Source organism: Rana temporaria, chromosome 2, assembly GCF_905171775.1.
Source record: "Rana temporaria chromosome 2, aRanTem1.1, whole genome shotgun sequence".
Lineage (NCBI taxonomy): Eukaryota > Metazoa > Chordata > Amphibia > Anura > Ranidae > Rana > Rana temporaria.
Window position 1 is genome coordinate 476,230,316 of NC_053490.1, and position 25,281 is coordinate 476,255,596.

Here is a 25,281-nt window from a genome sequence, read left to right on the forward strand (position 1 = left end):
GTACTCGTGCAAATGCACGATACTTAAAACTGATACCTACTGGCTCGGTTCTTTCAGCTGTCAGCGTGATTCTCCCATGGACAACGGAAATGTACACAAAAGAATGCAGCAATTATCGGTTGTTAAGAAACTGGGCTGCCGCGTCCTTAAAGTGATTGTAAAGTCTTGTTTTTTTTTCCTATAAAAATATTAAACATGTTACACTTACCTTCTCTATTGCAGTCGATTTGCACAGAGCAGCCCGGATCCTTCGCTTTTCTGTCGCCTCTTCTGTGATCCTGGCCCCTCCCTCCTGTTCAGTGCCCCCACAGCAAGCAGCTTAATATGGGGGCACCTGAGCTGAGTCACAGCTCCCTGTGTCCATTCAGACATGGAGCCTCGATCTGGCTACACCCCCTCTCTCCCTTGATTGGCTAGCTGGCTTTGATTAACACCAGCGGGAGCCAATGGCACCGCTGTTGTGTCTCAGCTGTATACGTTCACAGCGTCTCCCCGCAGGGATGTAGTTCCAAGGGAGGGGGGAAGCACGCTGACTAACCCCCAGCCAGAACGGCTCGGATGATGGGGGCAAGCTTACTGAGGAAGAGCAGGAAGTGAAAAATTCAGACAAAGAAAAAAAAACATTTAAAAGGGAAATCGAAGGAAAAGGTAAGTGAACCAACAATGCACTAGCTTAAAGGAACCTATTTAGAAAATAAAAAACAAACCTTTACAACCCCTTTAAGACTTCTCAAATATGAAAACTTCAGAATACACTCCTACATAGGTTATGAAGCCCATCGTTCTCCCAGGCTGTGGCATTAGCAATTTTTGCTTGTATGTATATTCATTGTTTATTTCTTCTGCAGTGAGCTGTCTAGAATCTCTTATTTAAAAAAAACAAGCATGAATACTTAGAGGAGGAGTTGTGTAAAATAGAAATATAGATACCAGATCACAGAGTCAAAGGGATCATGATAAATCAATTACCCCTCCTTTTCCCGCTACATTATTTTCCCCTGGAGTGCTCCTTGAAGCGTACTCAAGACTCATAACTCAGTTTGGTGGATACAGGCAGATTCAGTCACCCACCAGTTTTGTTTTTTCTAACCATTTGTTATTCCTTGCAGGGAAATATTTATTAAGTTAAAGACTCAATCAGGCCACAGGCAGCTCGGAATTGACTTTTGACTTTTGCAATCTGCAGGAACAAGACCACATATGCTAAATATGGTACAAGCAAAGTCATTACAAGGGACCGAGCTGAGAACAATCTTTTTCCAAGATCCCTGAAATGTATTAAAAGCTCATGGATGACTGAACCAATTAGCATCCATTTATCCTTTAGTTTTCAGTTTTTGGCAGAAGACTGGCTTTTTAAGATTAAGGTCATCTTACTGTAATATAACACAGGTTTAGTACATTATATGAATTATAAAAAAAAAAAAATTCAAGTAAACTGTCATAGGTAATGTCTACAGCGCATTAGTTTCTGAAATGCTTTTTTAAAGTCTTCATTGAAGATGGTATAAATCAGGGGGTTGATTAAGGAATTGAGGTATCCAAGCCACGTGAGGAAGTTGGACATGTCATCAGATATATAACATGCATCACACACGTTTACGACAAACTCCTTAACGAAGAATGGAAGCCAGCAAATTACAAATGCCCCCAGGATCAAACCTAAAGTGGTGGCAGCTTTGCGTTCTCTGTTGCTGGATATCCTTTGTTTCCTCAAAGCTTTCTCGTGTTTCATTTCAGTTAAAGGATTTCTAATTGTGATGTTGATCCTATCAAAATCTGTTGAGTGGTCAGAGAAAGACTTTTCCGGTATACATAAGGTAGAACTTTTCCCACATGCCTCCAGAAGAACCTGCCCATTCTGTTCTCTCTCACATCGACTCACATTCCTTTTGTGATACAAGGATTTTGCTGCTCTGTAAATTTTATAGTAAAGAATAAGTATCAACACCAGTGGGATATAAAAGGCTCCAAAGGTAGAGTAAATTGTAAAAACAATGTGATCATGTTTGATGATGCATTCATCTTCGCGGTTGTGCTTTTGGTGCCGCCAGAACAAGGCTGGCATAGAGATGAAGATAGAAATGATCCATACTATAGCAATCATAAAGGCAGCATGCCGAGGCGTTCGTTTCCTGGCGTACTCCACAGCATCGGTGATAGCTCGGTAACGATCCAATGCAATTGCAGCGAGGTGAAGTATTGAGCATGTGCAACACGTAATGTCTACGCTCAACCAGATGTCACAAACAGCTTGACCCATAACCCAGGTTTCCTTCATAATGTACATGATACTGAAAGGCATGACCAGGACGGCAACCAGAAAATCTGTTACAGCAAGGGAACATATCAGATAGTTAGCGGGGTGGTGGAGCTTCCTTGTCACAATTATTGCAGCGATGACCAGAGAGTTGATTGCAGTTGTCATTATCGTCAAGATAGACAGGGACAGCGAAGTAAGGATTTGGCTTGTGATCCCTTTCTCTAGTTGTCCAGAAGTGCAGTTATATTCTGTTGTGTTTATTATATCCATATTCTTTCTAAACCCCAAGTTCACAGGGCAAAATCGGTATCTAAAAAAAGAAAGCAAATGGTTAGATGAATAATTATTAAATTATTGCCTGGGGTTTTTAAAAGGCAACTTTCCTAAAGCTGGTACTTCAGTTTTCTGTTCTTGTTGGTAAAATTAATAAAGTGAAACCTTATGAAAACAGTTACTCACTGACTACTGGACTCCCAACTGCCACTGCTATTACAAGCTGTAGGATGATGTTTTTTTCTAACATGGATTTCTCTATAATGTAGAGGAAACTCAAAACTTGAAGTTGGGAGTTCTACTGAAGTCCCACTGGAAGATATACAAAAATCTGCAAATATTGTCTATAAACATCTTTAATATCAGGTAACCCTCTGAAAAAATGTTTGCTGTCGTGAAATGAAAAAACTGAGACTGCATATCATGCTGCATTTTGGTAAAGTGTCCCTTTCCATTCCTAAACCATGTAAATATAGAAATACACTTCAAATCCGTTAGCTGCTTCAAATGCATTTATTCTTTCCCAAAGCATGTAGTCTAAACGAACCAAACAGCAATGTTCCATGAATGCAAACTTTGACTTTTTGTCAAAAACCCTTAAGATCTGAACCATCACCCCTATTCCTAACCACTCTGATGAATGATGAGAGCAGCAACACAAGACTTTAGGACCCCTTTCACAGTGGGGCGTTTTTCAGGTGTTTTAGAGCTGGAAATAGCCTCTGAAAAGTGGCTAAAAACCACCTCCCATTCATTGCAGTGTGTCTTTTCACACCCGGGTGGTGCACTTGCAGGACGTTACGAAAATTCCTGCAAGCAGCATGTTTGGGGTGGGATGGGAGCTCTGTAAATAGAGCTCCCAAATGCCCTGCCCATTGCAATGATTGGGCAGAGCTTCCAAAACGCCTTAAAATCAATTTTGGAGGCACTGCAAAATGGAACGTTTTACAATTTTTCTGGTAAAAACCGCCCCACTAGCAGCCAGTAAGAATCGCTAAAGCACCGGTAAAACAATGCTAAAGTGCCGCACAAATGGCTAACGGCACAGTGCTCAGTGTAAAAGGGGTCTTACAGAAAGGATAACCTTGAGCTTGAGACTTGAGCTTGAGTTTTGTTCACCAATCATGCACCAATTAGGCCACACACAGTTGGGGTTATTTTTTTCACCTTCAGGCTGAATTTTTTTTTTTTTATTTCAATAAATTTTTATTGAGGTTAAAAATAGGGTTACAGCAATATCATAAGCATCCAAATAAACACAAAGCCCCTAGGGGCGGTTCACATAATTTTGCGAAGTTGGCAAGAAAATACAAAGAAAACAATAACATACAAATCCGGGGAGGAAAATTAGAAGATAATAGGATTTCTCTCTAGGGAGGGTACAAGATAGATCAAATCGCTGTGTATAGCTATACCCTGTAGAGGAGGACCCGGGCCTAAGGGTAACCCGGGGCCGAAACCCTCAACACCCCATTTGGGAACCTGCTGTGCCAAGAGTAAGGCCCCCGACCCCCCCAACCCCTGTCCCAGACCCGCACCACTCTCACTAATGCGGGTAAGATGCTTAAAACAACCTGAGAGTAATAGAAGGAATACCCCCCCCCCCAAAAAAAAAAAAAAATCCTCATCTGACTATAACCCCGAATCAAACGCTCAAATATGTAGTCATAAATATATATACCAAAAGGGATAGCAAAGGAGGTAACTAAAAAAGGAAAGCAGAAAGAGAAGAAGGGAATAGGGGTAAGGTAAGGAGGGGAAGTTTAATGCCTAACTGTAATTAAGAAATTAGTCAAACTAATACAGGTTCATGGGCAAGGTGAATACCGACATAGTCAGCCCAGGGAGCCCAAGTTTCATGGAATATCTCTGATGAATTAGCCAGTATGCTGGATAATTTTTCTTGGATCATGATCCATGAAATTTTCTCTCTAACTATCGAAACAAGCGGTCTGGGCTATTTCCAGGATTTGGCAATGGCAATTTTGGAACCAAGTAAAATAAAGGGGACCAACTTTTGGGTAGGTTTAGAAAGTTGTGGGACATGGGCATTCAGAAGGGCAACATTGGGAGTCCTAGGGATCCGATGTCCTGTTATTCTGTAGATCATGTTGAAAATGATTCTCCAAAAGGAGCGGATCCTAGGACATTCCCACCATATGTGGGCCATGGTGCCCCGAAGCTGACACCCCCTAAAGCAAAGGGGATCCACATTAGGGAACATGGCTGCTAGTCTGGATGGAGTAAGGTACCATCTGGTGATAACCTTTACGCTTGCCTCCATCAAGGAGACGCTCTGAATGCCCCAAAATGATCTGAAGAAAGCTTTGTGCCATTTGTCCAAGCTAATGTCACTTCGGAAGTCAGACTCCCAAGCCTCCATGTAAGATGTTTTAACCGTTGGGTGAGTGAGGGCTGAGTAGATCACCGAGATACCTCCTCTCTGCTCCATGGCTTGACCGCACCAAATTTCATATGAAGTGAAGTCAGGGGGTAGAGGTCTAGATTTCCAGATGCTATGAAGGAATTGCAAAATTTGTCTAAAGTGGGCCTTCTCCGAATCAGGAAGTTTCAGGGTATGAACACAGTAAGCTAGGGAAATGGGGCCACTAGAGGTAAAATATTGTCCAATCCGATACAGCCCCTTGTCCAGCCACCACTTAAACTCTGAAGATTGTAGTCCTGGCGGGAAATCAGGGTTATTAAAAATATGAGCTAAAGGACGGGAAGATGAAGTTAGACAGGTGTTGTGTCTGAGGCGATCCCATAAGGCAAAGGATTGGGATTAAAATTTTTTTTAACAGATTCCCCGATACTATACAACGCAGATGGATGGATCTCCTGCTATGGTCAATGTATTATGACAGCTGGCATCATCTGATTAAATGCAGCTGCTGTTCAACGGACAATTATCTGGCTCCTTTGATTTTTCAATTGAAGGATGTCAAGCCAGGGGATGGCACCAGGGCTATCCATGTAGTGAATTTCATCCGGTTCATCAGCAATCAGTCAAAATTCACATTGGGGTTGATTTACTAAAGTTGGAAAGTGCAAAATCTGATGCAGCTGTGCATGGTAGCCAGTCAACTTGTTCAATTAAGCATTAACAAAAATACCTGGATGCTAATTGGTTTCTTTGCAGGGCTGCACTAATTTGCACTCTCCAGTTTTAGTAAATCACCCCCCAATGTATTGTGCCTGTCTGGCACTAGAAGAAACCAGCCAACCAAATGTATTTTTGTCTGATTGGCCACCATGCACAGCTGCATCAGATTTTTCACTCTCCAGTTTTAGTAAATCAACCTCATAATGTGCGTCCATCCTTTAGTTTATACATAAAACAGTCCATGTTTGGCTGCTGTGTTTGTTAAAACTGGAAAGGGAAGGATGCTTTAAAGCAGGCACTAAATTCTATTAGGACTCATTCACACTGCATTGGATGCAGATCATCCACCCCAGAGGGGCTGATTTAATAAAGGCAAATCAAATGTGCACATTGTAAGTGCAGTTGCATTCATTTTCCTTAGTAATGTGGCAAAGCTACACTTTGTAAAGAATAGCCAACCAGGTGCAAATACAATATACAATTTTTTTTCTTACACATAATTGGATGATGAAAATCAGCCGAGCTTTATCACATTTACTAAGCTCTGAGGTCTATTTGCCTTTATAAAAGTAACCCTCATTTGCCTTTATTAAATTAAAGTGGTTAAATTAAAGCCACTTTATTCAATTCACACTATCCTCTCTGTTTAATAATGTAAGCTGCCCCAGTGTATGTGCTTTGTAAAAAAAATTCAACTATATGCCTGATTTTAGAGTGCCGCTCGGCGCTCACGTGACTGTTCACCTCTCTCCTCTCTTGACCTGACAGCTGAAGCGGGTGGGGCCGATAATCCCCCGCTGACGTCTGTCAGGAGGGAAGGAGGAGAGGAAGAGAGAGGCAGCCGGTCACGTGAGTGCGGAGCAGCGTTTTGAAATCAGGTATATAGCTGCATTATTTTTTTAAGGCACATACACAGGGGCAGCTTACATTATTAAAAGAGAGGGTAGTGTGAAACGTTAACTGTAATTTCAGCAGCAGGAGGGGAGAAGGCGGGCACTGATATAGAGCTGACAGGCAGGGAGGGGAGGGGGAGAGGAGGAAAGAGGACAGCTGCGGATGACAGAGGCATGTAACCTGACGGTGTCAGTGCTCAGCAGCCATGATAAACCGTGGTCAGTTTACGGGGGGAGGGCAGAAACAGGCAGGATCAGCCAGGTATTTCAGGTGATACAGGGGGGCTAATTACACAGGAAAAGCATTGTGCTGTATAACATGCTTTAAAGGAACATGATCCATTTTCTTTTAGGGTAACAAACACCTACTAAGTTCTGCAGCAAATTCCCTTGTAGAGTGCAACTGTACATGCAAAACACACTTTCTACTTGTCTTTAGTAAATCAACCCCATGTAAAACAATAGACATGGCATAAAAATTTGCTGACCATCATACTGGAAAGCCTCCTCCCATCCTGCCATGAAATGTGAGCTATTCAACAGAATGTAAAATTTTATACCCAGTCTCTGCCAGGACAGGACAAAGCCATCTAGAGCCCAGGGCGAACATGCTAAACTCAAACCCCCCCAAGATGTACTGTATGAGCATTATGTGGTAGCAAAAATCCACCCCTCCAAAAAAAATGTACGCTAATCTGCATTCTTACCCCCTAAGCATAAATATCTCCTTCTCCCAGGACAAATATGCTCAGTGCTGAAATCTCCTCTCCCAGCACAAACGTTTGCCTCCCCTCCCAGCTCAACCCCCTCAAAAAAATCTCCTCCTAGCACAAATCCTCCACCCCTCAAATTTTCCCTCCAAATGTACATCCTCTCTCCCCCTCACTCCAAATCCCAGCACAAATCCCCTAATCTCCCCTCCTAGCACAAATTACCCCCCCCCCCCCAATTTTTTCCCCCTCCTAGCACAAATAATCTCCAATCATATCTACTAGCACAAATCCCCCCCATAAAACTTTCCCCTCCTACTAGCCCTCTCCCCTTCTACCATATCACCACTTATAGCACAAGTCCTCTTCCCGCACCCCCTCCCCCCAAATTATATTACATTTCCAACTCACACCCCCAAATTTCCCCTCCTAATTTTTTTTACCCCCATTCTACCCCCCAAATTCCCCCACCCAACACAAATCCCCCCAGGGCAGCCCACCCCTCCTGCCCACCCCTTACCCTGACCCTGCCTGCCAAGCAGAATAGCCAAAGAGGACAATGAGAATGAGCCATAATACTGCTGATTGTATACCAATACTATTTAGGAAAATAGTAGCAATCATTTATACAATCAAATGTGGTTTGGCAGTATTTTCACCATTGCCATACTTTTCCATAACTTTTTCATTGCTCACTGTATTTGTCTTCAAGCAAACATGAATAATCTGTACAAGCACTCTGAGCAAAGAAAGCTTAGTGTGCTGCTGTGTAAAAATAGAGGTAAGAAATATGGTGCCGTGTCCGCTTCAGTTTGAACCCAACAAGTGAAGATGTGTAAAGCCAACTACAGAATACTCTGACGAAAGCTGAGGTCTAGAGCCACACATGTCCTATATTTTCTAAACACAGAGGCCCGGATTCAGAAAGGACTTACGACGGCATATCTCCAGATACGCCGTCGTAAGTCCAAATGTGCGCCGTCGTATCTATGCGCTTATTCAGGAACTGAGATACGCCTGAATTTTGCAAGATACGACCGACGTAAGTCTCCTTATGCTGTTGTATCTTGGGTGCATATTTACGCTGGCCGCTAGGGGCGCTTCCGTAGATTTACGCGTCGAATATGCAAATGACCTAGATACGCCGATTCACGAACGTACTTGCGCCCGTCGGATTTAGCTACGCTGTTTACGTAAGGCTTACGTCCGGCGTAAGTTTACCCCTCATAAAGCATGTTAAGGTATGGACGCCAGAAATGTCGGAACAGCGTCATATTTTACATCGTTTGCGTAAGTCGTACGTGAATGGGGCTGGGAGTAAGTTAAGCATTGAGCCGACGTATCTTAGGGAGTATTTGCGACGTGATTCTGAGCATGCGCGCGCAGGGGCCGTTCGATCGGCCATGCATTTACATGGGGTCACGCTTCATTATAATACAACACGCCCACTGCCTTGCTACTTTGATTTACGCGGGCTTACGCCGGCCCATTTACGTTACGCCGGCGTACATATGGGAGCAAGTGCTTTGTGAATACAGTACTTGCCTCTCTATGTTACGTCGGCGTAGCGCATATGAGATGCGCTACGCCCGCTCAAAGATACGACAATGTATTTGAATCGCGGCCAAACAATCCAAAGGTATAACCTTTTAAGGAGCAAAAATAAAAGCATTGAATACAAATGAACACATCATTAAACACAAACATGAATAAAAAAATTAAGCAGAGTATAACAATTCCCCAGTGTTAATTTTATCAGAAGACATTAATATGATAATGATGAGAAAATCAAACGCACATTCTGTATATGATTCAGCAAATGTTTTGAAATTAATATTTCACCTTTGACCTTAATTTCTATAATTCTCCTCTTTGAAGTTCAAAAAAAGGAATTTGCTTTAAGATTGTGGTAATTTGCAAAGATCTGTCTTTTAGAAGTTTTCAGATCTCTGGTATAAATTACCTTTTTGCTTTGCTTTAGAAGCTAAATACAGTGATTAAATATAAAGCAGATTTTTCCTGCTGTCCACCAAGGGCCAGATCCACGTACAGCGGGCGCAACTTAAATATTCGGATTTAAGTTACACCGCCGCAAAATTTCTACCTAAGTGCCCGATCCACAAAGCACTTACCTAGAAATTTGCAGCGGTGTAACTTAAATCCGTCCGGCGCAAGGCGGCCCCAATCTAATGGGGCGAGTCCCATTTAAATTAGGCGCGCTCCCGCGCCGGACGTACTGCGCATGCTCCCGACGCGATTTTCCCGACGTGCTTTGCGTTACGTTGCGCCGAGTTTTGTGAATCGCGACCGGCAAAAAAGAGATGTGGCGGGAAAAAAAAAAAAAGACAGCGACGCGGGAAAGAAGGGTATACTTTTACATGGTGTACTAAGTTTACACTTTGTAAAAGCAGCCCTAATTTTGCGACAGCAAACTAACACTTACGGAGAATTAATGAAGGGAAAAACCTTTGTGGATCTCCGAAAGTGCTAATTTGCATACCCGACGCGGAATTTCGACGAGAAATGCCCCCAGCGGCGGCCGCGGTACTGCATCCTAAGATCCGACAGTGTAAAACTATTACACCTGCCGGATCTTAGGAATATCTATGCGTAACTGATTCTATGAATCAGTCGCATAGATAGAAACAGGGATACGACGGCGTATCAGCAGATACGCCTGCGTATCCCTTTTGTGGATCTGGCCCCAAGTTCTGAAATGTACAGAGCCCTGCTATACAGAACAGTTCTGACTAATAGGTGTAGGGGGACCTAATCTTTTTTTGCTGGACTTTTACTTTTAGTTACAGTTTTCCACTCCCACCCACCCGGTTACAGGACATTGAAAGTAGAAGCAGTACATTAATTGCAATAATGCTAAAGTCTAATTTTTTTAAACCTTAAAAATTACAAACATATCATACTTACCTGCCCTGTGCAGTTGGTTTTGCACAGAGCAGCCCAGATCCTCCTCTTTTTGGGTCCCTTGCTGGTGCTCCTGGCCCCTCCCTTCTTCCGAGTGCCCCCACAGCAAGCAGCTTGCTATGAGGGCAGCCAAAGCCGCTGCTCTGTGTGTACATTTAGGCATGGAGCTGCAGTTTGGCCCCGGCCCTCTCTCTTTTCCTTGGCTCACTGACTTTAATTGTCAGCAGCAGAAGCCAATGGCACCCCGCTGCTGTCTCAGCCAATGAGGAGGGAGAGTCCCGGGTAGCCGAGACTCTCGTGCAAAACATTGCTGAATCGAGTTGGGCTCAGGTAAGTATTAGGGGGGCTGAAGGCAGCTGCTGCGTACAGAAGGTTTTATATCATAATGCATAAAGCTAAAAAAAAACTTCTGACTTTACAATCTCATTAAGGCCCCTGTACACACGATCAGAACATGATACAAAAAATACCGCTTTTGAGGCAATCGTATGATAATCTGATTGCTAGTATACAGCTGTCGTCCAAAATTTTCCAAAGGGACAAACACAAACATTTTTCTCGTACGATACCAGATCGTATCATTTTCGTTTAACCACTTAACGCCCGCCGCACGCCTATTTACATCCACAGAATGGCACGTACAGCAGGGGCGTTGCTAGGTGCCAAAAAGACCCGGGGCTTCAGCCCGAAGCCAAGCCGGCACCGGGGGGTGGGGGGTGGGTTTGGGCGCGGTCGGTGGAGTGGCGCGGGGTGACCTACCTGACACACATACCCTGACCTACGTGTGTGTGTGTGTGTGTGTGTGTGTGTGACTGTGTGTGACACTGACCTGTCCCTGCATACACTGACCTGACCCACTGACCTGACCCACTGAATATGACCTGAATATGAATGTTTCAAGAACAGACAGGTGATCTTTTTTTAAATGATATTACTTGTAAAGGCTCTTCATATAGGTTCACAGTGAACCTATATGAAGAGCTTTTACAAGTAATATAATTTAAAAAAAAGATCAGTAACAGCTCCACACACTGACCTACCTTAGTAGCCTCAGCCTTAGGTCACAGCAGGGCAGGCACTGGCAGTCAGAGAGGAGCCGAGGAGAACCACCCGCCTGAGCGGGAATGTGGTGCGGCGGCCGAATTGTAATTCCTGCCGTGGAGCCTGCAGCGCCTATAATGGACGTCACACGTCCCGCCATTGGCGTCACTAGGGTTGGTGTCACCCCCCTCCCTCAAGTATAGTCCCCCCTCAGTACAGACCCGCCTCCCTCAGTCCAGACCTCCCCACTAAGTATAGATCCTCTTAGTACTGACCACCCTCTCCACTAAGTATAGACCCCTGTCCCTCAGTCCAGACCCCCTCCCTTTTTACAGACCCCCTTCTCCAAAGTACAGACCCCCCTCTCCACCAAGTACAGACCCCCCTCTCCACCAAGTACAGACCCCCCTCTCCACCAAGTACAGACCCCCCTCTCCACCAAGTACAGACCCCCCTCTCCACCAAGTACAGACCCCCCTCTCCACCAAGTACAGACCCCCTCCCTCTGTAAAGATACCCTCCCTCCATAAAGATCCCCTCCCTCAGTACACACATCCCTCTCCACTTGTGCTTGTTGGGAGGTGGGGGGGCAGATGTGCTGGGGGGGTGCTTTGGGAGGTGAGAGGGCTTATGTTCTTGTGGGAGGTTGGATTTAAAATACAGAATATGTGCTGAGGGACACTTTGGGAGAAGAAAGGACTTAAAATCCAACCTCCACTTCTAGCATAGGTCCTTTCTTCTCCCAAAGTGTCCCTCAGCACATATTCTGTGGGGGGTCTTAACTCCCCCCCTGCACATATCTTAACTCCCCCCACCCCATGTTCAATGCAGGTGTCCCTCTTCAGCTAATAATTCTGGGAACCCCACCACCTCCACATATGGCTGGGCTCAGCTCCAATCTGTCACCAGGCTTCAATACACTGGTGTGAACATTACTGTATATACACACTGGTCTGAACATTATATACACACTGATCTGAACATTACTGTATATACACACTGGTCTGAACATTATATACACACTGGTCTGAACATTATATACACACTGGTCTGAACATTACTGTATATACACACTGGTCTGAACATTACTGTATATACACACTGGTCTGAATATTACTGTATATACACACTGGTCTGAACATTACTGTATATACACACTGGTCTGAATATTACTGTATATACACACTGGTCTGAACATTACTGTATATACACACTGGTCTGAACATTATATACACACTGGTCTGAACATTACTGTATATACACACTGGTCTGAACATTACTGTATATACACACTGGTCTGAACATTACTGTATATACACACTGGTCTGAACATTATATACACACTGGTCTGAACATTACTGTATATACACACTGGTCTGAACATTACTGTATATACACACTGGTCTGAATATTACTGTATATACACACTGGTCTGAACATTATATACACACTGGTCTGAACATTATATACACACTGGTCTGAACATTATATACACACTGGTTTGAATATTATATACACACTGGTCTGTATATAATGTACAATATGATTTACAGGGTACAGACTAGTCTGTACCCTGACACCGTGCTGTACATTATATACACTGGTCTGAACATTATATACACATTATATACACACTGGTCTGTATTTAAAGTACAATACGGTGTCAGCAGGGTACAAACTGGTCATATACCCTGTAAATCATATTGTACATTATATACAGACTATTGTGTATATAATGTTCAGACCAGTGTATATAATGTACAGCATGGTATCAGGGTACAGACTAGTCTGTATATAATGTACAATATGGGTTACAGGGTATATGACCAGTTTGTACCCTGCAGACACTTTAGTTCTGAAAACACTAACTAACTACACTAACTTGTTTCCAGGACTTGTTGCCACAATCAGTTTTCTTCCAGAATTCAGTGTCTTCCATAGCTGCCTATGCAATCCCCCACCTGTTCATGCTTCAGCGCCCGAGATCCTTGGAGATCCGCCCGCGCTCAGGCATTGGATGGCAAAGGTAGCAGCTCTCCTATTGGCTCTCATTCCTCCTCTAGAAAGAAAGGAGACAACACTCTTCCCTTGCTCGAGTCAAGCTCCGTGGCGGCGGCGCTGCTTACAGTAGCAGACGCCCATGTTACATCTTTCCATTGGGCTGCAAGCAGGGAGGGATTTACATATATCGCCCTCCCCGCTGCCCGTTCTCAGTGATCACAAAGGGAGCCGCCGAGGCTCCAGAAGGCGGGGCCGCATCCGATCACATGTTAGCCCCGAGCGTCAGGCGGTCAGGACCAATCTGATGCCGAAAGTAGCCGAGTGCCACCACTCGACACTCGGCCACCTTCGGCATCAGGTCCTGACTCCCAGATGCTCGGGGCTAACAATGTGATCGGATGTGGCATAGACTCGGGGCTTTTCGGGGACCCATTCGGGGCTCCAGCCCCCCTAGCCCCGCCCTAACGACGCCCCTGACGTACAGGCAGATGGGCGTATATATACGTCCCTGCCTTCTAGCGGGTGGGGGGTCCGATCGGGACCCCCTCCGATGCGTGCGGCGGGCGGCTTACCTCGGGGAGCGTTTCGGGACGACGGCGCGGCTATTCGTTTATAGGCGCTCCGTCGCGATCGCTCCCCGGAGCTGAACAACGGGGAGAGCCCTATGTAAACACGGCTTCCCCGTGCTTCACTGTGGCGGCGTATCGATCGAGTGATCCCTTTTATAGGGAGACTCGATCAATGACGTCAGTCCTACAGCCACACCCCCCTACAGTTGTAAACACACACTAGGTGAACCCTAACTCCTACAGCGCCCCCTGTGGTTAACTCCCAAACTGCAACTGTCATTTTCACAATAAACAATGCAATTTAAATGCATTTTTTGCTGTGAAAATGACAATGGTCCCAAAAATGTGTCAAAATTGTCCGAAGTGTCCGCCATAATGTCGCAGTCACGGAAAAAATCGCTGATCGCCGCCAATAGTAGTAAAAAAAAAAAAAATTTATAAAAATGCAATAAAACTATCCCCTATTTTGTAAACGCATTACCAATCGATAAACACTTATTGCAATTTTTTTTACCAAAAATAGATAGAAGAATACGTATCGGCCTAAACTGAGGAAAAAAAAAAATCTATATATGTTTTTGGGGGATATTTATTATAGCAAAAAGTAAAAAATATTGCATTTATTTCAAAATTGTCGCTCTATTTTTGTTTATAGCGCAAAAAATAAAAACCGCAGAGGTGATCAAATACCACCAAAAGAAAGCTCTATTTGTGGGGAAAAAAGGACGCCAATTTTGTTTGGGAGCCACGTCGCACGACCGCGCAATTGTCTGTTAAAGCGACACAGTGCCGAATCGCAAAACCTGGCCTGGGCATTTAGCTGCCTAAAGGTCCGGGGCTTAAGTGGTTAATAAGTACGGTTTTTGTCTGAAAATACAATACAATACATTAAATTATATTCTGTTGTACGAGAATTTGCATACTTTAGTAACCTATTCAATTTAGATATGAGACTAGCATTACAAAAAAATGGATGATGAATTGCTTATATTTATTGGATAAAAACAGCATTCACTTGCACTTGGATTTGAAACTATACACCTTATATTTTTTTGGATGTTGCACATGAATTATCAATTTTTCAGATTTTTTTTAGTTCATGAATTGGGACTTATTGTCTGTTTATATAATTTGAATATTGATTTTTTTTTATGTTGGTGTATTTTTTATGAAATGTAAATTTGCATTTATTTCAAATTTTTGCACTTTCTGAATTGAGATTTTTATCATTCATTTATATTAGAGTTGTATGCATATTAAGTAAGGCATATTTTCTATCACGTTGTATTAATTTAGCACCACACTAATTGATTTACTTATGCACACATTTGGTATCACAGATTTTGGTGCAGGCTGCTTTAATGTGTTAAAATCTTCCTCGGCGCAGAATTATTTTTGTTTTTAGATTTTTCCATCCCCCTCTCACAAGGCTCCATGTAGCGAGGCACACCTGATTGACTTCTTGTGCTGCATTTTCCTCTGCTGTACAGTAGACTACTGGAGGCTATTACCAAGTTAAATGCATGTACTTAAAAGAGGAAGTATAGCCAAAGCTTTTTTGGCTGTACTTCTCCTATGTATCACAGGAGTGCAGTTTATTCTGCATTCTTGTGACCTGTTTTCACCTGATAGCTGGCTAAAGCTGATGTCACAGACCCGGCTCAGCTCTGAAAAAATATGATCAGGATTTGTCCAGAAGCCTGGACTGGCAGCTGGCTCAGCCTCTCAGTGAGCCTCTAAGGCCTCGTACACACGGCCGAGGAACTCGACGTGCCAAACACATCGAGTTCCTCGGCCAGTTCAGCACTGAAGCCGCCGAGGAGCTCGGCGGGGCGAGAGCTCCCATTGAACAACGAGGAAATAGAGAACATGTTCTCTATTTCCTCGCCGAGCTCCTCGTCGGCTTCCTCGGCCGAAAGTGTACACACGGCCGGGTTTCTCGGCAGAATTCAGCCAGAAACTCGGTCGGAAGCTGAATTCTGCCGAGGAAACTGGTCGTGTGTACGGGGCCTAAGAGCCTGACCCAGCTGCTCCAGCCCCCTCTGCAGTCCAGCACTGCAGTCAGCACTGGAGGGGCAGAGCAGAGATCCGGTGATTGACAATCACGGCTCTCTGCTTACTAAAAAGCTAGAGCTGTTTGATCGCTGTAACGGGGGGGGGAGGCGTGGGACCCAGAAGCTCTTACACAGATTGAGCCAGGAAATAAGGGACATATCTTGGACTGCTTTAACATGGGTCTGTAATCCACAATATATTCAAGAATGTCTGGAAGAACTAATTACAGGTTGTTGATTCTGGACCCAACAGGTCAATAGAAGAGTGGCTCATTCATGTGGGAACACAGACTGTTAAGGGGGTAATTAAGTCTGCTACTGTCATGTAAACTAACCTTAGTCTGGCTTCTAAAAGACCCTTCATTGTGTTGTGCTAATTGACACTGTATTGTGTGAATTTCTATGGATGATAGATGTGTATTGTGAGTTAGCACAGTCTAGAAGTCATGCTAATTAGCTAATTAGCTCATGTGGATTGTGTCAGACCTGGTGCCAGAAAATAAGACTAAAAAATGCATATTGGGCTCATTTTATAATGTTGTGGGTGGAGTTCAGTCATTGTTCCTTGGGGTTTCTAACTGTATAAAAGACTGAGTTTCCCATTAAAAGATTCTATTCGTTTGAACCTCAAACAGAGCTGTGTCTTGTTATTGGGGTTCGTCTGCTGGATTGTGTAGTGTGAATAAGCTGCCGTGGGTTGGTGGAATGGAATATCGTAAACGGCGTTAACCCCTGACCGTTACAATTGTTGGCAAGCAGTGGAATGATTCCCATCGCCAGAAGAACAGCTACAAGAGGACACAGGGCAATGAAGGCACAGTAGGAATGGCTAAAGCTCTCTACCCTCAAGGACTTACTGGAGAACCGTGGCAGACCAGCCAGCAACCGTAAGAAGAAGGACATGATCACAGAACTAGTCCAAATGAATGGAGCTAAAAGACCCAACTTAACGGAAAGGCCCAGCGTAACAGACAGGACACCCGAGGAGGCAAGTTTTGATCGGGCTGTTAAACTAAGACTGGCACACTATGGTCCTAACCCTCCACCGGCGATCATAGACCGAGTTATTGCTGCTGTGGACGCAAATTGGCTACGGCAAAGAGGTTTTGCAGCAGCAGAAGTCCCAGCAGCACCAACTGAAAGGAGAAAGATACATTTTGCTGCTTTTAAGAATTTCATTGAAACGGAAGGGGAGATTGATGGGTACCTGGCTGATTTTTAACGGCAATGTGCACTACACTGGGTGCCCACAGAGGAATGGGTTACCATTTTGTCTGGGAAATTGTCCGGCCGGGCCAGTAAAGCGTTCAGGGCCATCCCAGACGAGGATATTATGAACTATGGACTTTTAAAAGAAGCACTTTTGGTCAGGTATGCCGTGACACCAGAGGCATACCGGAGGCGGTTCCGAGAGATGAGCAAGCAGACTGGAGACTCATATACCGAGTGGGCATGCCGCCTACACCACACTGCATCCCACTGGGTCGATGGATGCCAAGCAGAATCCAGGGAAGAGGTGCTGCAGGTGTTTCTGCTGGAGAACTTCTTTGACAAACTGTCCCACGAAGTCAGAGAGTGGGTCCGGGACCGAAAACCTTTCTCCTTGTCTGAAGCAGCTCGCCTGGCGGACGAATACACAGACGCCCGCAAACTGGATAACTCTGTGGTCAAGACAACAGCCCGGGTGGATTATCGATCAGCGGCACCCCCACCGGCTATTGCCTACAAACCCCAGTCGGACCGTCCTACAGCACCACCTCCAGCTGCTACGTATTCTCAGCAGCCTAGGTTCAACTTCCAGGGCTATTCACAACCCATCAAGTGTTTTGGGTGTAAACAGCTAGGACACAAGAAGCTAGACTGTCCGTTGAATCCACCCAGGCAGTCACAGTCATGGAGACAGCCAGAAAGGGGGAACCCCCACACATCCATGTCTGCGGCCCACTGCATTGAGGAGGAAAAACATTGGGGCGTACTGCACAAGGCAGATCCAATACAAGCAGCTAACCAGGACAACAGGCAGCAACACAGGTAGACTGTCTGGGTCAATGGAAAGGTAGACAATGGGCTACGCGATACTGGTGCCACCATGACCCTGCTACAGAAGAACCTCATCCCAGAGACCAGCACACCAGAGACACTGTAGCCGTAAGAGTAGCGGGCACCGTCTTCCAGGTACCCGTTGCCCGGGTTCACATGGATTGGGTTGGTCGGTTCGGGACACGTGAATGTGGGGGTGATGAAGGTTTTCCCAGTGGATGTACTACTGGGGATGTACTACTGTTTTTTTTAACACCTGAAAAGCAAAAGCCATAATGAGCTAGTATGCACCGCATACTAGCTCATTATGAAATACTTACCTTGAAACGAGGTGTGAGGAACTTACCTGGTCCAAGCCGAGGGAGATGTCATCTTGCCTTGGCGTGTCTTCCGGGTATCTGTGATTGGCTGGAGCGGCGATGTCGTCACTCCCACGCATGAGCGCGGGAGACTTCTCCCCGGCAAGGTCCGGCGGCTGCCGGCCGTTTAGCCGAGGATCTCCGATGCGCATGCGCCGCTACAGTCAGCGGCGCATTGCGAGGGGAATATCTCCTAAACCTGTAAGGTTATTATAGGCTTACCTGTAGGTTAAAGTGGTAGTACAGAGTTTACTACCACATTAACTAATATAACATGAAAGATTCCTAATACAACCTCTATTCAGCCAGAAGCACCTGAGCACAGCTGGGATGGATGGAAATAAAGCCACCATCAAAGGGTAGGGATATGATCAAGCTGAGCCACTGCTATAACAAAGTGTTGGAAAAAAATGGCAATACTCTTAGATCATGTCAAATAAAATATAAACTGGGTGAAGATCAATTATAAACTCACATGTACTCTTCAAAATATTCAAAAGAAGTTTGAGTAAACCTGGGACCTGTGTATCCATTATATTTCACTGGACTAATGAGACTCAGGAGGAACAACTGTATTTTCCCTTATTTTCTCCAGCATACTTTTCTACAGCATGCTCTAGTAATACTTGTAATTGATGTTTTGTATGATCTGATGTGATATCACTTTGTTGTACTTAAAAGACCTAGAAAACTGTTATAAAAAGGAGACAAAGACATGATATAGAAGGCATAAACCTTTACTAGTGCAGTATTATACCATTCCTTACATTCGACGACATGTCAGGCTTTCTGATCTTTAAAAACTTTATTGGAAAAAATTCAATAAACAGTATGAAATACAAGCAGAGTATTGATTATCTGAATCTGCCTGTTGTCCTTTCACAGCTATAGATATACTTAGGCCCCGTACACACGTCCGAGAAACTTGACGGGCAAAACACATCGTTTTGCTCGTCGAGTTCCTTGTGAAGCCGCCGAGGATCTCGGCGGGCAGAAATTTCCCATTGAACAACGAGGAAATAGAGAACATGTTCTCTATTTGGCCCGACGAGATCCTCGTCGGTTTCCTCGGCCGAAAGTGTACACACGGCCAGGGTTTCTCGGCAGAATACAGCTCCGATCGAGTTTCTGGCTGAATTCTGCCGAGAAACTCGTGTGTACGGGGCCTTAGATGCTGAGAGACTGGAGCTGCTGATAGGTATTAGGCAGCTTAGCTTTGTTAGATTAGGTTAAAGGATTAAAATTGTATGTTGGCCTACATTTATTGTATAGTTTTCCTTCACTATAAATTATTGCTTTAATAATAAATGCATATAAAAATAATAGCCATAATAGTTACTGGACTGCAATTTTTATAGAACATTATCGGTAAATACGTACACTATATTCACAAACGTATTGGGACACATGCCTTTACATGCACGTGAATTTTGATGACATCCCAGTCATAGTCCGTAGGGTTCAATATTGAGTTGGCCCACCCTTTTGCAGCTATAACAGCTTCAACACTTCTGGGAAGGCTGTCCACAAGGCTTAGAAGTGTGTCTATGGGAATGTTTGACCATTCTTTCAGAAGCACATATGTGAGGTCAGGCACTGATATGGACGAGCTCGCAGTCTCTGCTCTAATTTATCCCAAAGGTGTTCTATCGGGTTGAGGTCAGGACTTTGTGCAGGCCAGTCAAGTTCCTCTACCCTAAACTTGCTTATCCATGTCTTTATGGACCTTGATTTGTGTACTGGTGCACAGTCATGTTGGAACAGGAAGGGGCCATCCCCAAACTGATCCCACAAAGTTGGGAGTATGGAATTGTCCAAAATGTCTTGGGATGTTGACGCCTTAAGAGTTCCCTTTACTGGAACTAAAGGGCCAAGCCCAACCACTGAAAAACCACCCCACACCATAATCCCCCCTCCGCCAAATGATTTGGACCAGTGCACAAAGCAAGGTCCATGAAGACATGGATGAGCGAGTTTGGGGTGGAGGAACTTGACTGGCCTGCACCTCAACCTTCTCCTTGAAGGCTAACAAGCACAAAAATATAAACATATGAGATTTGCATAATAGATATAACTGCACATCTATTATGTTTATATATTTATGTTTTTGCCAGCCCTGAAGAAGGGAGATGCATTTTCCCCCTAAATGCGTTGGCTTGATTAGTAAATTTTCGACTCTCAAAAAATAACTTTTAACCTTTCATCAAGTGTGTTATCACTCTGGACCCTGGGTGATCCTCTCTCCTCAAAATCTATGCACAAAAGATAAGTCTGGTCTGTAATTATTATCTTGTGTCTTTACACAAATATACCATAACGTTACTGGAAGATTCCCCTTCTTCAGAAAACTGGACTTGTGGTCCCTCCTGTTGTCGATGAAATGAACAAAGTTGTGATATTTGCCAGAAAGGCTTGGGAGAAAATAAAATGTTTGTACTCACCATAAAATATTTTTCTTGAAGTCCACTGAGAGACACAAGAATGTAGTAACTCCTGGAAATATGGATTACACTGCCACCTTCAGGAGGTTTGAACACTGGCATAAAAAACAAAACAAAAAAAACAACAACAGAGTTACAGTGGTATTAAACCCAAAACCAAAAATGTAACACGCCTCCTGTATTAGAGTGCCTCCACTTTGAATGGAGGAGCAACACTTTTAGACAATAGCACTGTTCGTCTAGGGGGGGGAGGGGAGTGTTATATTTACTAGCAGATTTAGATACATTAAGCACATTAAAGCCAAACTTCAAACAATACATTATAAACAGTTACAACAACCGTTTTGTTCCTTTTCAAATAAAGGTTTTACATTAATGAATAGGATGACCATAGGTGTGCGCACAGGGTGTGGCAGGTGTGCCCAGGCACACCCTAATCACTCTGTGCAGCACAGATTCCCCCTACTGCTCTGGTTCCCATCTTTCCCCGCACAGCGCTGCCAGCTTCCCTCCTCTTCTATCGGCTGTTGCTGCTGGGATGTTTTAGGAGTGGGGAAGGGGCCAGTAAATGTGATTTACCGGCTCCTTCCCTTTCTGAATGAACATTGTGAGTGATCGGTAGTTTGTGTGTTTGGGATTTGGGGTGCACACCCTAATGCAATAGGCTGCGCACACCTATGAGGATGACTATTGTAAGAACCCCCTGTCTGTGGTAAATGGCTTGTCCCTGTATAACTGCTACATCTGCAGAACTGATGTTATTTATGAGGGGCGTTTTTAATGCCCCTCAAACACCTGCTTTTAAAGGGGTTGTAAACCCTTGATGTTTTTCACCTTAATACATATTAATGCAATAAAGTGAAAAACTTTCTGTAGTGTAGTAGCCCCCCAGAGCCCCCTCCCCCTTACTTACCTGAGCCTGGTCTTTCCAGCGACAAGAATGAGCACAGCAGCTCCATCCGGTGTCTCGGATCCTCATTGGATAAATTAATATCAGCAGGAACCATTGGCTCCCGCTGCTGTCAATCAGGGAGCCGGGAGGCGGGGCCAGGTCCTGCTGTCTGTGTCAATGGACGCAGCAGCAGGACACGGAAGCGTGCCTGCACGGGTGCCCCGAGGGGGAATGTCTCTCCAACGGGGCACTCGAGAAGAGGAGGAGCCAGGAGCGCCTCTGAGGGACCCCAGAAGACGAGAATCGGGGCCACTCTGTGCAAAACCAACTGCACAGAGGAGGAAAGTATGGCTCATTTGTTCTATTTTTTTTTTTTTTTTAAAACAAATCTTTACACAAACTTTAATGCCAGTGTGAACTTAGTTTAAAACTGGAAAGTGCAAAATCTGGTGCAGTTGTGCATAGTAGCCAGTCCGCTTCCAGGTTTTATTGCCTAAGCTTAAAGGGGTTGTAAAGGTTTGTTTTTTATTTTCTAAATAGGTTCCTTTAAGCTAGTACATTGTTGGTTCACTTACCTTTTTCTTCAATTTCCCTTCTAAAAAATTGTTTTCTTTGTTTTCTTTGTCTGAATTTCTCACTTCCTGTTCCTCCTCAGAAAGTTGTTCACTAAGCTGTTCTGACTGACTTTCCAACGCTCGGATGATGGTGGAAAGCTTACTGAGGAGAAACAGGAAGTGAGAAATTCAGACAAAGAAAAAAAACATTTAGAAGGGAATCAAAGGAAAAGTTAAGTGAACCAACAATGCACTAGCTTAAAGGAACCTATTTAGAAAATAAAAAACAAACCTTTACAACCCCTATAATTGAAGAAGTTGAAGTTAGAAGCTGATTGGCTGCCATCCACAGTTGCACCAGATTCTAAGTGCTCCAGTTTTAGTAAATCTCCCCCATTGACTGAAGTGTAAAAACATCTACAGAGTACCAAGTATGTTGTTAGAAGATTAGAAATACTGGCCCGGATTCAGATAGATTCGTCTATCTATCTGCGGGCGTAACGTATCTCAGATACGTTACGCTGCTGTGACTTTGGGCGCAAGTTTTGTACGCAGAAAGAACTTGCGCCCTTAGTTACGGCGGCGTAATGTATGTGTGGTGGCGTAAGCGCGCCTAATTCAAATGGGGATGTTGTGGGCGTGTTTTATCCAAATTTAAGATGACCCCGCGTATTTTACGTTTTTTGTGAACGGCTCATGTGCTGTCCGTGAAAGATCCCAGTGTGCATTGCTCCAAAGTACGCCGCAAGGACGTATTGGATTTGACGTGAACGTAAATGACGTCCAGCCCTATTCGCGAACGACTTACGCAAACGATGTAAAATTTTCAAAACTCAGCGCGGGAACGACGTCCATACCTAACATTAGCTACAAAAAACGGAAATGTGGCGCAAGAACCTGTGGAGCAACCAATGAATAAAATGAGGTATATGCAATTCTAATGCTAAAGTCCAATAATAAAAGTGTCCAATGAAAGTCCTGGATCAATGAAATGTGGTACAAGTGGCTGTGGGAAACACTTGGCGGCAGCACCTTAAAGCAGAAGCATTGCTCTGAAACAATCAAAAGAAAAAACAGAGTGCGCCAATCTGAGTGCAGTAAGCCCAAATTTAATAGCTGGAGTAAAATAAAATAAATGTACATATACAAAATGCCTACTCACAAATTTGAGGTAGATGGTAGGCAAAGAGGTAGATGGTTTGCCTACCATCTACCTCAAATTTGTGAGTAGGCATTTTGTATATGTACATTTATTTTATTTTACTCCAGCTATTAAATTTGGGCTTACTGCACTCAGATTGGCGCACTCTGTTTTTTCTTTCTAACATTAGCTACGCCTCATATAGCAGGGGTAACTATACCCCGAAAAAAGCCTAACGTAAACGATGTAAAAAAATGCGCTGGCGGGACGTACGTTTCTGAATCGGCGTAAATATCTAATTAGCATATTCCTTGCGTAACTATACGGAAGCGCCACCTAGCGGCCAGCGTAAATATGCAGCCTAAGATACAACGGTGTAAGGCACTTACGCTGGTCGGATCTTAGGGAAATCTATGCGTAACTGATTCTCTGAATCAGGCGCTTAGATACAACAGCCCGCACTCAGAGATACGACGGCGTATCTGGAGATACGCCGTCGTATCTCCTATCTGAATCCGGCCCACTGGTAGTAAAAATATGAAAACATATAGTAAAAATATAATTAGAACTTTTCTTTAGGATAGCTGTGTCTTTCTTGTGTCACCTCAATAGACAATAAAGAAAGAAAGATTTTTTTTACAACTGCAGTTACTGTTAATATGTATAACAGGACACTACTCACTACTGGTAAGTCAAATCTGTCTTTTGAATACGGGTCCACATTAATCTATTGTGGAGATTCAGAAAATCTGCATATTATCAGCAATTCCAGAGCCAGAAAAGAAAAGCAATACACAATTTTCAGGGCCGTCTTTAATATGGTTTGGGCCCAGGGCAAACATTTTTTTTGGGCCCCCCTCCAGCTTATTTTGGACCTGGCTGGTTCACATGTATGTTTTGGCGGCCCTCATTTGTGCAGGCACAGCAGCCCATTGATTTGAATGGGCTGCCATGCCTTTGTTTCCTGCAGAAAAAAAGGTGCATTCAGCATTTTAAAAATACAGTTGCCTTGAAATCCATTCTGCTTTTGCACCATGCTACTTACCTGCAGTTCTTGCACACACAAACGCACTGTGTTTTTAAAAGCGTGACCTAAACATCTAAAAATGCAGCAAGTTTGACAGTGCGGGAACTGCAGATAAGTCACAGCAGACAGCAGAATGGACAGACAGTGCTGTATTTCAGTGCTTGATGGGCATAGGCGTGCCGTGTGTGCAGCCTATTACATGAGGCATGCGCTTTTCTTTGCAGGAAACGCAGGCATGGCGGCCCATTCAAATGAATGGGCTGATGTGCCTGCGCAAATGTGGGCCGCCAAAACACATACATGTGAACCAGCCAGGCCCAAAATAAGCCCATCAAGCAGTTAAATACAGACAGTAATGCCATGTGCTCTGAGGCTTTACTCAGCCTGGACTGCAGGTCTGGTCTGTGATTTAAAGAGTTCCTCTATTTTACACATGGCATGGCATGGGGTCCCATGGTGCTAAAGCAGAATGGACAGACGGTGCTGTGACCCCATGCCATGTGTAAAATAGAGGAACTTTTTAAAACACTGACCAGACCTGCAGTGAATCATCAAATATTATAAAGACTTTGGGCACACTCTACAGAAAACTTCAATTTACAATATAGATTAGCAAACAGTGACATACCTTGAGGAGCAGGACATGAAGAAGTCAGCCTCGGGAAGAGCAAACTGGGGATGTTATAAAATCACATTCTAATTCACTTTTATATGCAAGCAGCACCCAGTGGCAGGAAGGGAGGAGTGCGCGTCTAAAGGGAAGCCAGGGGTGCTGTACATTTTAAAACACTGGGAAGGGAAGCAGTACTGTCACTGGCTGTGTGCCGCTGATGATTTTCAGCCTGATTTGTGGGCAGCACAGTGGCTTAATGGGAGGCAGGGCCGCCATCAGGAATTATGGGGCCACTTACACAGCTTCAGGCATGGGCCCCCTGGAGCAGAAAACCGGGATGGGGGGTGCTGCCGCCTGAAATTGAGAAGCAGGGGGGGGCTGC

At 44.3% G+C, this 25,281-nt stretch overlaps 1 protein-coding gene across 1 annotated transcript; it reads right to left on the reverse strand.

The window, feature by feature from the left end:
- Positions 1-709: 709 nt before the first annotated feature.
- HTR1F (5-hydroxytryptamine receptor 1F) lies at positions 710-20,763 on the reverse strand. The gene is made up of 2 exons (XM_040338748.1): positions 20,673-20,763; positions 710-2,573 (listed from the first exon to the last, which is right to left on the reverse strand). The coding sequence occupies exon 2, from the start codon at positions 2,531-2,533 to the stop codon at positions 1,442-1,444; it is 1,092 nt and encodes a 363-aa protein (XP_040194682.1). The 5' UTR covers positions 2,534-2,573; positions 20,673-20,763; the 3' UTR covers positions 710-1,441.
- Positions 20,764-25,281: the final 4,518 nt, after the last annotated feature.